Raw genomic sequence first — 14,861 nt, 5'->3', positions numbered from 1 at the left:
TGCACATTCATTATACCTCAATCAAGATATCTTCAAGCTATTAATTACTGTGGGCATACTGTGCTTTCTTAATCAAGTTCTAGTGAGGACTGATTTTTTCTAGTACAGCATGTTAGGAAGTTGGCAACATATACAGTAGCTAATCCCCCCCCCAAGACCTATACTAGTATCACAAAAGGAACACAATGCAATGTAACGAAAAGTGATTTCATGTAGCAGTGATCATTGATTCTTTGAATTGGGTGAGATGATTTACTCCTAAGGCCAGCAAAATTCACTACAGCTATTTAGGATTCAGAGAGAGTGTGCATTATGGATTCTTGACTGATGCTAAGAACACATTTGGGCTTTGGTGTGGGTGTTTTTTGAAACCTGAATGCAATTCCTGCATTGTTTGATAGAATCATAGAATCATAGAGTTGGAAGAGACCACAAGGGCCATCCAGTCCAACCCCCTGCCAAGCAGGAAACACCATCAAAGCATTCTTGACATATGGCTGTTAAGCCTCTGCTTAAAGACCTCCAAAGAAGGAGACTCCACCACACTTCTTGGCAGCAAATTCCACTGTCGAACAGCTCTTACTGTCTATCAGAGATGATAGACATGGCTAATTCCTTTTTGGAAGGTCTAGAGCAGGGATCAGCAAACTTTTTCAGCAGGGGGCCGGTCCACTGTCCCTCAGACCCTTGTGGGGGGCCAGACTATATGGGGGGGGGATGAACAAATTGCTATGCCCCACAAATAACCCAAAGATGCATTTTAAATAAAAGGACACATTCTACTCATGTAAAAACACTGATTCCCGGACCGTCCGCAGGCTGGTGTTAGAAGGCAGTTGGGTCAGATCCGGCCCCCGGGCCTTAGTTTGCCTACCCATGGTCTAGAGATTCACATAACTTGGGTTGGTTTTTTTTGCTAAGGGACAGAATCCAATAAAATGTAAAAAGTAACAGCAATTTTATCCATAGGACCACACCACACCCTAAAATAATTATTCATGGTCCAAATACCAGGTCACTCACATAAAACTATTTTTCTTAAATATCACTACCATGGGGCAGACCAAGGATCATTTGCAAGCAAGTAACAGAGGAACCCAGCAGGGCAATTCTTGTGGGTCATTCCACTATGCATGAGGTTACTGTAAAGCAGGCATCCCCAAACTGCGGCCCTCCAGATGTTTTGGCCTACAACTCCCATGATCCCTAGCTAACAGGACCAGTGGTCGGGGAAGATGGGAATTGTAGTCCAAAACATCTGGAGGGCTGAAGTCGGGATGCCTGCTGTAAAGGGTCTGGGATGGGGTTTCAGGGCCTCTCCCATCAACTCATCTGAGAGACCAGCAACTTTGGGCTTCTCTCCTTTGAACCGTTTCCATTCCACCTGATCGTTAGAAGAACTTTGTAACAAGTGCCCAGGTTTACTTTCCCCCTCCTCCCTCTCAGTCCCCGTTTCTTTTGTGTTTTGTCTTTGAGTCTCGAAAGCTGAAGACTTTATTGATCTTTGTAAGCAGCCATTGTTTACTTTCCGCTCAAAGGAAACGGCAGGTTTTGATCCGACGGCTTCCAAAAAAACCCTAAAGATGCTCCCCTCTTCCCAGACAGAACTACAACTCCCATGTCGCCTTGCGCGCTTTTAGCGGCCCCTGAGAGAATGTCTTTTCTCCCTTCTCGGGCGTCGGAGCCCGCAGCTGAAGGCCGCAGTCGCCTTGGCAACACAATAAGGGGCGGGCGCAAGAGAGTGGCAGCCAATTGTGCGGGGCGGGCTCGACGCGAAGAGCCAATGGCGACGCCGCTAGGATCCCCTCAGAAGGGCGAGACGGCGGCGGCGGCCTTGAAAAAGTGCGAGGAGCCGGCTGTCCTGGCCATGGCAACGCAGCTACGAAGGGGTCTGTTGAGTCGTGGCCCGTGAAACTCCCCGCCACTGGCTCGGTGGCAACGTGTGGCGAACCGGCTTTCCTTCTTCTTGGGTTTGTTCTCCACTCGTGCGCGGCTCCAACTGCACGTGTGCATGAGGTGCGCCGTGACGCGTATCTTGGTCCAAGGGTCGCTTGGGTGGTCCGAGATTGACCTGCCGCGGGGGGCGGGGCTTCTTCTTGCCACCCCACGGCCAGGTTTGGGGTCTAGGGGAAAAGCTTCGTTGGCTTTAAAGGCCGGAGCGGGGAGTGGTTCCGGCGCTTGTGCAGAGTGCCGCTCCTGGCTGTTTCCCCTGCTGGGCCAAGAAGCCGCCCTTGGCCTGACTGTAGTTTTTGTGCCTGCGGAACGCGCTGCCCCTTGAAGACCGACCGGCGCTGGTCACGTGTTGTTGTTGGGTGTAGAGAAATTTCCTTTTGACAAACTTTCACAGAAGGTTGAGTTTCCCTCTGGGACTGGCTCCACTTTCTCTGTGCCCGCTAGTGGCATTTTCGTTGTAAACCCCTGGGGCCTTCTGTAATATCTAAAAAAGCTAAAGGTACCCCTGACTGTTGATATCTAGCAGGTTATAAATGATTCCAAGGGGGTGAATATGGTGCTCTGCTGCAAAGTCTTTCTCAAAACAGACACATTAAAATTAGACGACCCAGCTTAGTCATGCTCATAAATTTAAGTGGGTCTACTCTGAGTAAAACTTGGTTTCCACTGTTCTCTCCCCCACCCCTCCTTCTTCTTCAACGATCCCTAGTAGCCAAGTAAGATTGTCTTCCATGAACATGGAATCACCTTATGCTTATACAGTGGTACCTCGGTTTATCAACACAATTGGTTCCGGAAGTCTGTTCATAAACTGAAGTGTTCATAAACTGAAGCGAACTTTCCCATTGAAAGTAATGGAAAGTGGATTAATCTGTTCCAGACGGTCCACGGAGTACTTAAACTGAAGCGTTCATAAACTGAAGCGAACTTTCCCATTGAAAGTAATGGAAAGTGGATTAATCCGTTCCAGACGGGTCCGCGGAGTACTCAACCTGAAGCGTACTTAACCCGAAGCATGGGTGTAATTGGTTCCGGAAGTCTGTTCATAAACTGAAGCGTTCATAAACTGAAGCGAATTTTCCCATTGAAAGTATTGCAAAGTGAATTAATCCGTTCCAGATGGGTCCGCAGCGTCCATAAACCGAAAATTCATAAACCGAGGTGTTCATAAACCGAGGTTCCACTGTACTGCATTTTTAAAGATTTGCCTTGAGAGCAGCTTTAAGGCTCTTTTGTTGACTACCAGTAGCATTATGCTTTCCATTTTTAAGTTCGAAATAGAGTAGCTGCTTTGGAAGGCAATTACCAGGCATCTGAACAACATGACTAGTCCAACGAAGTTGATGTTGAAGAATCTTTGCTTCTTCCAGTACACTGGCATTAGTTCGCCTGTTTTCCCAAGTGAAGTGTGCAATTTTTCAGACACCACTGATGAAATCTTTCAAGGAGTTGGAGATGGCATTTTTAAGTGGTCCATGTTTTACAAGTGTGCAGTAAAGTTGGTAGTACAATAGCCTTGTAAACAAGCATTTTGGTTTTCCTTGCAAATGCCCCGGTTCTCATACACTCTGCACTTCAATTGGGAGAAAGCTGCACTCACAGAGCTCAGGCAATGTTGGATTTTGGCATCAATTTCAGTCCTTGTGGAAAGATAACTGCCCAGGTAGGAGAAGTGATCAACACCAATGTTACACCACTGAGTTGGATTTGTGGTGCTGTAAAGGTAAAGGTAAAGGGACCCCTGACCATTAGGTCCAGTCGTGACCGACTCTGGGGTTGCGCGCTCATCTCGCATTATTGGCCGAGGGAGCCGGCGTATAGCTTCCAGGTCATGTGGCCAGCATGACTAAGCCGCTTCTGGCAAACCAGAGCAGCACATGGAAACGCCGTTTACCTTCCCGCTGTAGCGGTTCCTATTTATCTATTGCATTTTGACGTGCTTTCGAACTGCTAGGTTGGCAGGAGCTGGGACCAAGCAACGGGAGCTCACCCCGTCACAGGGATTCGAACCGCCGACCTTCTGATCAGCAAGCCCTAGGCTCAGTGGTTTAACCACAGCGCCACCTGGGTCCCATTTTGTACTTGTTGGTGCAGCAGTTTGGTTTTTTGGATGTTGAGCGATAGGCCAAGCTTTTCATAAGCTTCTGTGAAGATATTTAGGATGGTTTGGAGGTCATCCTCTGAGTGTGCACACACTACGTTGTCGTCATCATACTGAAGCCCTAAGATGGAAGTTACAGTAACTACACTCTTTGCTTTCAGCCTACTGAGATTAAAGAGCTTTCCATCTGTTTGATATATGATTTCTACTCCGGTGGGGAGTTTCCATTCAACCAAGTGTAGGATCACAGCAATGAAAATAATGAATAGAGTTGGGGCGATAACACAACCCTGTTTAATACCTGATCCCACTATGAATGGTTCACTTTGAGAGCCATTGTTATCTGAGATTGTTGCTGTCATATTATCATGCAGGAGCCGAATGATGTTCACAAATTCCACAGGGCATTATGATTTACAGTGTCAATAAATGCCATATACAGGGGTTGGTTTTGCTCTCTGCATTTTTCTTGAAGCTGTCGAGCAGTGAAAATCATGTCCATTGTTCCCCTAGAAGGTCTAAAAACATTTTGGGATTCAGAAAGGGTAGCCTTGGATATTGTTAAGATCCTTACAATAATTTTGTTGGCCGCAGCTAATAAAGAGATACCTCGATAGTTTCCGCAATCCGTTCTATTGCCTTTTTTTTAAAGAGAGTGATAATTTTGGCATCCCTAAAATCTACTGGGATCTCCTTTCTCTCCTAGATTTTTTCGATGAGCTTGTGAAGTTGTGTAAGTTCGATTCCGCCCACTTTGAAGACTTGGACAGGTATCCCATCAGATCTGCTGGCTTTGTTGTTTTTCATTTGGAGGTACTGCAAGCTCATCTTTAATTTGTTTTTGTGGGATTTGTGAGAGGATGTCAGCAGCTACGGGGGAGTTGTGGTTAAGAAGATGTTGGTAATGTTCTTTCCAGCGCAGTGCAATAGCTTCTTTATCTTTTAGAAGTGTGATACCGTCTGCTGAGCGTAGGGGGCATATGCCATGATTTATTGGCCCATAGATGGTCTTTGTGGCTTTAAATAAATTCTGTGCATCATGAGTGCCGGCTAAGTGCTGGATCTCTTGAGCTTTTTTTTATCCACCAGGAGTTCTTTAATTCTCTGGTTCGTCTTTGAACCTCAGCCTTAGCGTTGGCATAGGTTTTTTCCCCCTTAGTGGCACATTTTCTATATTTTCCAAGCTCAGGTGGGATGGATTGATGCCCCTTCTGGACATGGAGCAGGTACCAAAACTGCACTAACCCCCTGACAGAACAGAGTGGTGTGTGTGTGTGTGTGTGTGTGTGTGTGTGTGTGTGTGTGTGTGTTGCACATCAGTTATCTTTGTAATGAATTTATTATTAACCAGCTTTGTGTCTCTATGTCCAGTCATTATGCTGTAATGGCAGCGCCAGCCTTTCTTATCCCAGTTTCTCTCTGCAGGTACTGCTCTTGAGATACTGCTGAAATGTCCTGTAGGCTTGTTGTGGCACTGTGGGAGCACAGACTTCTCTGTGATTCCATTAGACAGGGTTGGACTCTCAATGACCTTGGGGATGCCTTCCAACTGTACAATTCTCTTATTCCATTCAAGGGGTGGATAAAACATAAGCTGTACCAGATAGTACAGAATTCATTCCTATTGGCATCAAAACTCTAAGGCCTCACATATATGCTTGGAAGTGTGTGGGAAATGACAATCAAAATCCATGTGCAGTAATCCCACAATTTACACACATTTAACTCCAGCTTTGTGTGTGTGACACTTAAATACTGTAATAATATAAACGGGTAGAAAGGGGGTGGGGTTCTGTGAAAAAATGACTTTGGCAATCCCACCCACCATTGAACTGAATGGGTTTTGACTATATGTGATTTTGGCTTTAGGTGTGGCCCCTGGAGTTTAACCAACATGTAAACTGTGGGCTTATTTGTCATCCTGTCTGATGTCCCACCTTTTCCATGGCTGAACTTGCAGAAATCTTCACAGTATTTTGGGAGTGTTGCTTAAGCAATAAGACATGCAGTGCCTACGACTACATAATTTAGTTTGCAGAGTTTCGAGTGTGGATGACCTTGTAGAATGTTCTGGGCCTTTTTTAGAATCTAGTATGCTGGCCCACATAGTGGCTAAATCTTAATCAGTGGGTTTGGGGAGCGGGCACAGCCCCTTGAAGAAGTAATGCCTGGTCCTCACTTTCTAGATGCCAAACCATCTGAAGAAAGACATGATAGTAGATCATGGCAAGACCTGCAGCCTGCTGAATGGTCCACGGTGGCCTCTGCAAGAAATCAGCAACAGGGTGGTGACCCAAAGACCCAAAGGATTCAAGGTAACTTGAGCCCTTTAGCTGTGGGTGGTGTTGCCTCTTGATTTCTGTTGTTGCCTTCCCTCATCAGGAAGCAGAGAATTCCCAAGTAGCAGCTGAAGGCCTTAGCAGTTTATCGTTGGTTTTTGGAAGTGAGAACTTTTAATTAACCTAATAATAATACAGTAATAATAAGTTTTATTTATATCCTGCCCTTCTCGCTGCTAACATCAAAATATATAATACATTAAGACATAAAATTCAACAATCAACTAAAATACAGCTTAAAATTGGATTAAAATCAAAATAAGATCAGATGGCTACCCGCAAACTAACTATAACTATACGGGTTGGGAACCTTAAGTACTCCCCAGGCTCAGCAATTTGTATGAGCCGGTGAGAAGAGTTAGAGAGGCAGGGTCTTGTAAAAGGAGAGGGGTCAGGCTGAGCCCCGACCAAAGGCCTGGCGGAATAGTTCCGTCTTGCAGGCTCTGCAGAAAGATGTCAAGTCCCGCAGGGCCCTGGCTCTGGTCGAGGCCAGTCTAATCTCCTTGAGGCCTGGGACTTCCAAGTCGTTGTTGTTTGCAGACCATAAGGTCCTCCGCGGGGCATACCAGGAGAGGCGGTCTCATAGGTATGAGGGTCCCAGGTCGTATAGGGCTTTAAAGGTTAGAACCAGCAGCTTAAACCTGACCCCGTACTCCACTGGGGGCCAGTGCAGCTGATATAGCACTGGTTGGATGTGATCCCGCGGCGAAGACCACATATTGGTGGCATACTGCTTTTATTTTTTTTTGTCTAGTGGGGAGTGACTTGTGCTGCCTGGGGATTTTTAGAAGCCCCCCCCCCAAATTCTCTTCCTAACTCTTTCCACCACAGCACTGGCTACCTCTCTAAATGTTCTCCCCTTTTCTGCTTCCCACCTCCACAAGTAGCAGTGTAGTTTACAGGTGTTTAGTAAAGAGGTCTGTGAACATTCATTAATTGTCTTCAGTACAACAAATACAGTGTTTGATACCCATTTTCCCATGTTCTCATGGCCAACTGTGCTGCTACAGTTCATCTAACTTGGCTCTCCCAACCCAATTAATTCCTATTTTTGACAAGCATGTCTGCACCAAAGTGGGAGAGGTCTAGCAGGCTCTACTGGTGCTGCTGGAATCTGCTTGGTCCCAGTTTTCTTTTTCGACTTTTTCAGGCAGGTGCCTGGTGCACCAGGCGAATGGAACCAGTTGCTATCTTCAGTTGCTTTGCAAGACAGGGGATGAAGATGGCATGGGGGAGGCTTGTTCTTCCTATGTGAGATTCAAGTAATATCACTTCTCTTGGAATGTGGCTGTTGCAAATGATATGCAAGTTTTTCTATCCTCATTTGGTGAAAGACATGCGGGTTCAGACTCCTCTTGAGACTTGATGTTGACCTGTGTGCCCTTGAGCAAGTATAACCCAACCTGCCAGATTATTATTTGGAAGAAAGCAAAGGTCAGATGCTTGGCAAACGGTAAGCGAGTGCAAGCGTGCAAGGGACCATGAGCAGGAAGTGATCAGAACTCTCCCATCCTCTTTTTATGTAGCTTATTACAAGAGCATTGGTGGGCCTCCAAAATCTCCCATTTGGTGTTGTGGCTTCACTTCTGCGATCTCATTTTCTTAGATGTTATTTATTAAACTTGCATCCTGCCTTTCTACCAAATGGTCATCAGGTGGTTATTAATACAAAAAAGGTCAGGGTGAAATACCAAGAAAATCATACAAAGTACCAGTTAAAAATAATTTCAACTGGGGTGTGTGGGGTTGCTTCTTAAACTAGGATCCCAATTCATTCTCTATGGAAGTGGAATTGTGCCAAGCCTTTTCTGAGATGCTGCGGGGCAATATAGAAGATATTGATGCTGGTGACAGGGAGGACCCCCAGATGTGCAGTGACTACGTGAAGGATATCTACCAGTACCTGAGGCAACTGGAGGTATTTATGCCTGGCAGCGAAACCTCCTCCTACCCACTTGGTGTGTGGTGTTTGGGCCACTGCTGTTGGATGGGGAATCCTGTCAGCTATGATGGCGTTTCTGAGGTACAGAACTCATGTAGAAGCTAACAGAAATGTTCTAGCATTTTCCAGAGTGTCTGGAAGATTTCCAAAGGGACAGACATGCAGCTGGAATGAGCTCGTTGTGTTTCAAGGTCAAACTGCCCCTGAACTGCCTATAAATGCAGTCCAATAGGATCTCATGTTATTCTTGCTTTCACTCTCTGCTGTTCCTTCACTCTGTCTTTTTGAATTGATTTTTACTTGCTTAGTGTATATAGTACGTTTAAGTTTTTTACTGTTATATTTTGCTGCAACTGGATTGTAAAGAGATTGTCATTCCAGGGATCTGGCAATGAACTGTCAAGCTTTTTTTGCCTTAGTAATTTTTTACTAATGAATCTACTGCATCATGAGTTCTTCCTAGAACAACACACCTACTTGGAGCTGCTAACAACTAAGTAGGCATACCCCCAGAGTCTTTGGGGCTTGGACCCTGACAAATGCATTTTAGGTCTGATTCCCTTCTGGCTGCACCCCACTTGCCAATTATCTAAACATGGGACAAGCCTCTGAACTAGTTGACCCTCTCCAACAGGTCCAGCAGCGTGTCTTTCCCTTCTACCTTGATGGCACAGAGATCAATGGTCGGATGCGGGCTATTCTTGTTGACTGGCTGATCCAGCTCCATGCAAGGTTCCAACTTATGCAGGACACTCTCTACATGTGTGTGGCCATCATAGATCGCTTCTTGCAAGTAAGCTTGGCGTTTATAGCACATATGAAGCTTGAACGGTGGAGCTGTGCATGAAACCCTGTTTTGAGCTCTGAGATGCTGCTTTTGCTGGGTGGGGGGCTTGTTGGATGGATGTGGGGTTCCTAGTTGCATAGACTGAGCTCTGGAGTAGAGTTTTCCAGATGTTTTGGACCACAACTATCAGAGCACGGAAGGCATAATCACACTGGGGATGGGAGATTTATATTGAAACAGTGGACCTGTCAACTAGGGAGGTTTAAGCATGGGCTTAATCTCTCGCACTGGGATGTAAAAGCAGTGACTGGGTTCTTCCCATGCTTTGAATTAAGGTATACTGGGAATTTGTTGTTGGCACTCACTACATTCCAGTTAGCCAAACTTTGGTTTCCTTATGCTTATATCCGCGCCCCCCCCCCCACATGAAACCCAAAGTGTAATGTGTGTGCATGATGACCCTCTAGGCATTGATCAGACTCAAACCAACTTAGCTTCAACTAGGTGGTGGACATACTCTGGGACCACCCCCATTTTAAAACGTGAGGTGTTCGTTTCTCCAAACTGCCCCTAGGAGCTGTATCTCTGGGAAGCTGTAGGTAGCAGAACATGGCCCTCTTGAGACCATGGTGCAGCTGATTTTGCAGAGGGCAGGGGGGCTTCTGTCTATCTTGATTCCAAAACACCATCACACTTGAAACCCAAACTATTGAGAACGGTAAAGGTAAAGGTACCCCTGACCATTAGGTCCAGTTGCGGACGACTCTGGCGTTGCGGCGCTCATCTTGCTCTATAGGCCGAGGGAGCCGGCGTTTGTCCGCAGACAGCTTCCGGGTCATGTGGCCAGTATGACTAAGCCGCTTCTGGCAAACCAGAGCAGCGCACAGAAACGCTGTTTAGCTTATCGCCGGAGCGGTACCTATTTATCTACTTCCACTTGACGTGCTTTCGAACTGCTAGGTGGGCAGGAACAGGGACTGAACAATGGGAGCTCACCCCATCGTGGGGATTCGAACCACCAACCTGCTGATCGGCAAGCTCCTAGGCTCTGTGGTTTAGACCACAGCGCCACCCGCATCTGAGAACTATAAGGAAGGTCCTATTAAGTAACCTCTTTGTCAGTTCCTGAGAGCTGTTCCTGTGCAGAAGTGAGGAGCAAGGCAGTGTCTCTATATCTCAACATTTGTGTCTCAACATTTGTGTAATACAACCAGTTTTGTGTGTGTCAAACTAGGCTCAGCCTGTCTCCCGCAAGGAACTCCAGTTGGTCGGTGTTACTGCGATGCTTCTGGCTGCAAAATATGAAGAGATCTATCCACCAAGTATTTTGGATTTTGTCTACATGACTGACCGAGCATACACACCAATTCAGATCCGGGCAATGGAGCAGAAGACCCTTAAGGAGCTTAACTTTGCCTTAGGAAGACCGCTACCAATCCACTTCCTGAGGCGAATAGCCAAAGTTTCCAATGTAGGTCCATCTGCCAGTACCTTGAGCTTGGGTAGCCTGGTAATAGGATGTTGAGTATGGTTGAGGGGGTAGGGGTGCTTACCAGCCTCTTCTGAAAGGGGGAAGGAGGTTTAGGACCCAACTATGGCATCACTTGATTTGGGCATTACATTCAGTATCTGGTAATGAGGGGAGGGGGCATGTGCAAGCCAAACAGTCTCCTAGTGCTGTGTGTAGATTCCAGAGGTGAACACACTACCGTATATTCCGGTGTATAAGACGACTGGGCGTATAAGACGACCCCCAACTTTTCCAGTTAAAATACAGAGTTTAGGATATACTCACCGTATAAGAAATACGACCCGGCGTATAAGACAACCCCCGACTTTTGAGAAGATTTTCCTGGATTAAAAAGTAGTCTTGTACACAGGAATATTCAGTAATTTGTGCAAGCCCTCTAGTCCCATGGAAGCCATTTTTTGTTTAAGTTCCAGTAAAATCAAAGATTGAGATACATGAGCTTCTCTGGGTAGGCATTGAAACTAGAGGCAGGCTGCATTCATGCAAGTGCTCTTGTTTTGCCAGGCATCTGCTGAATCGTACGTGCTAGCAAAGTACCTGATGGAGCTGACCCTTTTGGACTACAATATGGTGCATTATAATCCTTCAGTGGTTGCAGCTGCAGCAGCTTGCCTGTCTCGGAAGGTCTTCTCAGAAGGCCAGTGGGTGAGTCCTGGTTGAGTGAAAGCAGTATGGAAGGGGGCAGAGTCCACATCCTCCCCCCAAGTAACTGGACTAGAGGCCCCTGGAACAGTCTGTGAAGATGATACCTGGCATTCCTGGCCTCCAGGCACTGACCTGGACCTTCTTAGCATGAACAAGGTGCTGGCCACAGGTGCTTTCAGGCCCTACCGGCATCATAACCTAAAGTCTGAAACTGATTTGCTCTAAGATGCCTTTAAAGCAGTCCTGCAAACCTACAGACATGTTACTGACTCATGAATGTTTGAGCAAGTCTGCTTGTGAGGTCCACTGACAGCTCAAAAGGATATGCTGGGCCCTGCCTAGCTGCTACAGGTGGCCCTGGCAGGTGGGGGTTTACAGTGCTCTTGGGACAGGCTCTGATAGCCACCGCCGCCACCTCTCCCTTGTAGAACCCCAAGCTGTGCTATTATACTGGATATGAAGAGGAGAGTCTTACCCCTGTTATGGAGCACATGGCCAAGAATGTTGTCAGAGTCAACAGGAATCTAACAAAACACCTTGTAAGTATCTGCTCCTATTTCCTCAGCCTTGGCTGCTAGTAGGCTTAATGTTCCTGTTACAAGCAACTACTGTGGGGAATGGGTGGGTGTGTTCACTCCAGGAAAGAGAACATTGCTTAGAATGCAAACTGCCACTCTCTTAAAATAAGGCAAATCCAGACACTTTGAGATTTGGGTCCTGGCTTTATTTGCCTTTAATATTGGGGGTTAGAACCCCTCTACCAATGCTGCCACCCCACCAACTGTGATCATGGGGGGGACAGCTGAAGTTCCAGGAACATAAAGAGCTGCTTTATATATTTGGACCCAATGAGCCTACCTAGTTCATTATTGTATACACTGACTGGCAGCAGCCCTCTGGAAAAGCTGTTATGGTTTGAACCTGGTACTAAACCAGTTGCTCTAGCATTGCATTGTGCTCCTTACCCCAAAGGGGGAAGTGAGGAGTTCACTTTGTCCACTTGCTTCTGGTGAGCATGCTGACTGTTCTGCATGCTCATGAGAGGAATACAGAAAACAAGGGCAAAAAATTACACAACCCCCCCTACTCCTGGGTATTGGTGTGCTTCCTTTGCTGGAAGCCCCTTTTAGCTTGAAACATCTGACACTCGAGCCTGTATAGTCTGAATGTTACTGCTCTTTTCTGATTGCCTCTTTATAACACAAGCAAGGAACACTTGCATCAATATCTTACTACACCAAGCTGTTGGCCTCCAGGTGTTTTAGGCTAAAGCTCCATTGAGCCCAAGCCACCACACCTGGAGCGCACCATGTTTGCAAAGGCTGCCTTCCTGGGTGCTCTGTTTTGGAATGCTGGAAGCCCCTTAGGCCAAAGAAAGCAGAGCAGCAGGGAGCTGGGAGATATTGGTTTCTTTGCCATCAAAAATAAAAGTAAAAGCAATAGATGTTGAGAGAATTTGACATTCACCTATAAGTAGTCAAGTGTAAGTGATGACTTTCTCAGGAACAAAACCAACAGCTTAATTCCTGCAGCAAGGTAAACATATTCTCTGCAACCTAACCTTCTCCCGCCTCACACCTCTGACAGGCTGTCAAGAACAAATATTCTAGCAGCAAATTCCTGAGGATCAGCACTATCCCTCAGCTGAACTCCAGCACCATTAAAGACTTTGCAGCGCCTTTGCTGGGTGAAGCCAGGCAGCTGATGTGAGCACTGCCCAATCATTACATTGAAGAAAATATGCCTTTTTTGGATGTGGCCTTCTGGAGGTCTTTTTAAGGTGGATGCTTACAGTTTCTCTTAAACTAATATTCCATGTTCTTGTACATAATAAAGATATTGTAAAAAAATGTCCTTTTACAAAAACAAAATGCAGGAGTCTTAATGGTATTCCCAAGGTAGAGCAGCACTTTGCTAGTTTGGCAGTCTTGCAAGTCCATTCATTCTTTCTAGCTGGCCTTCTCACTGTGCTGCTTGGGCTTACCAGGGTAAGTGAAAGCCAGAGAAGGCCAGGAGGCAGCTTCCTTTCTTGTTTCTGCTCCACAGCATTTCAGTGCCTTGAAAATGTTGCACATCTCCTTATGCACAGGAGCCAGAAGTGGTCCCCACTCCCCTCACTGCCGTGTGTTTTCTTGGCCAACAATGACTTGCTGTTCTTGGCCAGACACTGACTAAGACTTCAGGTTGAAGCAGCTTCTGCTGCCGCCCTCTCTCCCACCCACCCCCGGAAATGAAAATGATGCACTGAGCCAGAGTGGCATTCACAGGCCAAGAGAAAATGCTTTTGGTCATTTTCAACATTTTTTGTAACCAAAATTAAACATCTGGAATAAATGACAAGCAATTATGCTTTTCATTCCACTTTCACACCTTGTTACAATTTGCCTTCTATACAGTTTAGGTCAGGAGATCTGAAACCGATGGTGTTAAAATACCTGTAAGTTACTGCTGGTTTTGTGTTTGTGCATCAGTAAGAATTCCACTGTACCTTACTAAAGGATAGTATTTGAAATATTTTGCTTCTTGAAAATGAGAAGCTCTGGGCAAAGCCTTAGCTTTACTCTACCATTTACTAATAAGTTTAAGCAGCCTTACTGCTAAGGCCGGAGGCTGGTTAAGCCATCGTTTTCAATGTTGTCAAACCCATGGCCTGAAATCCTAGTTTGGGGGGGATTGTTCCATGTGTGTGCAGGTTTAGGTAAAATGGGACAATTAGAGTTTAACAAAGCCTCATGAACAACAAGGAGGTGCCCAATCACTCCTAGTCCTCTTGCTCTTGGTGTGTAAATACAGCCTGAGCCTTGATTGTAGGGTGCTGTGGGAAGGGGATAGACAGGGGGGGGGCTGCTGCTGTTCTTTCTCTGTAAGCTTGTTGGTACCATCCTTAGCATTTCTGACTGTAGCATTTAAATCTTGTATTGTGGCAGAGTGTGTTGAACTTCTGGTGGTAGCAGCTACCTTTAAAAGTTTAGCGTTTCTGGAAGCCACTTGAAAACACTTCTGTCTTCCTGCTCCAGTGCTTTGATGCAGCTAGATTTGAGATTACGTGCTTCTGAGCTCCATTTTTCTTCTACATTTGACAGAGCAGAGCTCCTATGGCACAGAACTTCCTGGTGTTGCTTAGATTTGTTCTGGAGCAGAAGCAGCTAAATATGCATGAAAGCAGCATGAATGTTTTTATTCTCAAGGCATCTGTCATGGTGGAAAGCCCTAATGCTGTACAAAGAGAAGGTTGGCTGGAGCTGGCCCCATCTGCAGGCCCCTCAGGACAAGGCAAGGTTGGTGCAGAGTCTGGCAGGCTCCTGGCCACGGAGAATGGGCCAGCAGCCATAAGATGCAGAGCAAGTGGAACCTGCCACATCCTACTGACCACCTTGATGAGACCTCCAGGGATTGAATGTGGCTTGGTCCCCCTGTGTGCAAAAGCAGACACTCTGCCACTAGGCTGCGGTCTCTTTCTCGGAACACTTTTTATGCTTCAGCTGCAATGTGTACTGTTAATCAGTACTTTTCACTAACAAGAGCATAATTCCCACTTGCGATAAAAGCCCCCACACTGCTGC

At 46.2% G+C, this 14,861-nt stretch overlaps 1 protein-coding gene across 19 annotated transcripts; it reads left to right on the top strand.

The window, feature by feature from the left end:
* Window positions 1–1,808: 1,808 nt before the first annotated feature.
* CCNB2 (cyclin B2) lies at window positions 1,809–14,859 on the top strand. Of its 19 annotated transcripts, none has more exons than XM_088656846.1 (10): window positions 1,809–1,970; window positions 4,761–4,824; window positions 6,241–6,369; window positions 8,156–8,311; window positions 8,970–9,128; window positions 10,357–10,593; window positions 11,158–11,298; window positions 11,727–11,837; window positions 12,886–13,078; window positions 14,387–14,859. In XM_088656846.1, the coding sequence occupies exons 3-9, from the start codon at window positions 6,241–6,243 to the stop codon at window positions 13,006–13,008; spliced, it is 1,056 nt and encodes a 351-aa protein (XP_088512972.1). In that variant the 5' UTR covers window positions 1,809–1,970; window positions 4,761–4,824; the 3' UTR covers window positions 13,009–13,078; window positions 14,387–14,859. The 19 variants fall into 19 exon arrangements, with proteins under 19 accessions (XP_088512972.1, XP_088512969.1, XP_088512970.1 ...); XM_088656843.1 differs by having other exon boundaries at window positions 4,761–4,867; XM_088656844.1 differs by having other exon boundaries at window positions 1,809–2,016.
* Window positions 14,860–14,861: the final 2 nt, after the last annotated feature.

This window comes from Zootoca vivipara, chromosome 13 (genome assembly GCF_965207765.1).
Source record: "Zootoca vivipara chromosome 13, rZooViv2.hap1.1, whole genome shotgun sequence".
Taxonomy (NCBI): Eukaryota; Metazoa; Chordata; class Lepidosauria; order Squamata; family Lacertidae; genus Zootoca; species Zootoca vivipara.
This window is presented reverse-complemented; position numbering and strand designations above follow the sequence as displayed.

Excerpts from the sequence above, each read along its gene's own strand:
- CCNB2 (XM_088656856.1), top strand. The coding sequence starts at position 3,566 with ATGTTGGATTTTGGCATCAATTTCAGTCCTTGTGGAAAGATAACTGCC. Across the intron at positions 11,299-11,726 it reads TCTTCTCAGAAGGCCAGTGG|AACCCCAAGCTGTGCTATTA; the intron begins GTGAGTCCTGGT and ends TCTCCCTTGTAG. Across the intron at positions 11,838-12,885 it reads GGAATCTAACAAAACACCTT|GCTGTCAAGAACAAATATTC; the intron begins GTAAGTATCTGC and ends CACCTCTGACAG.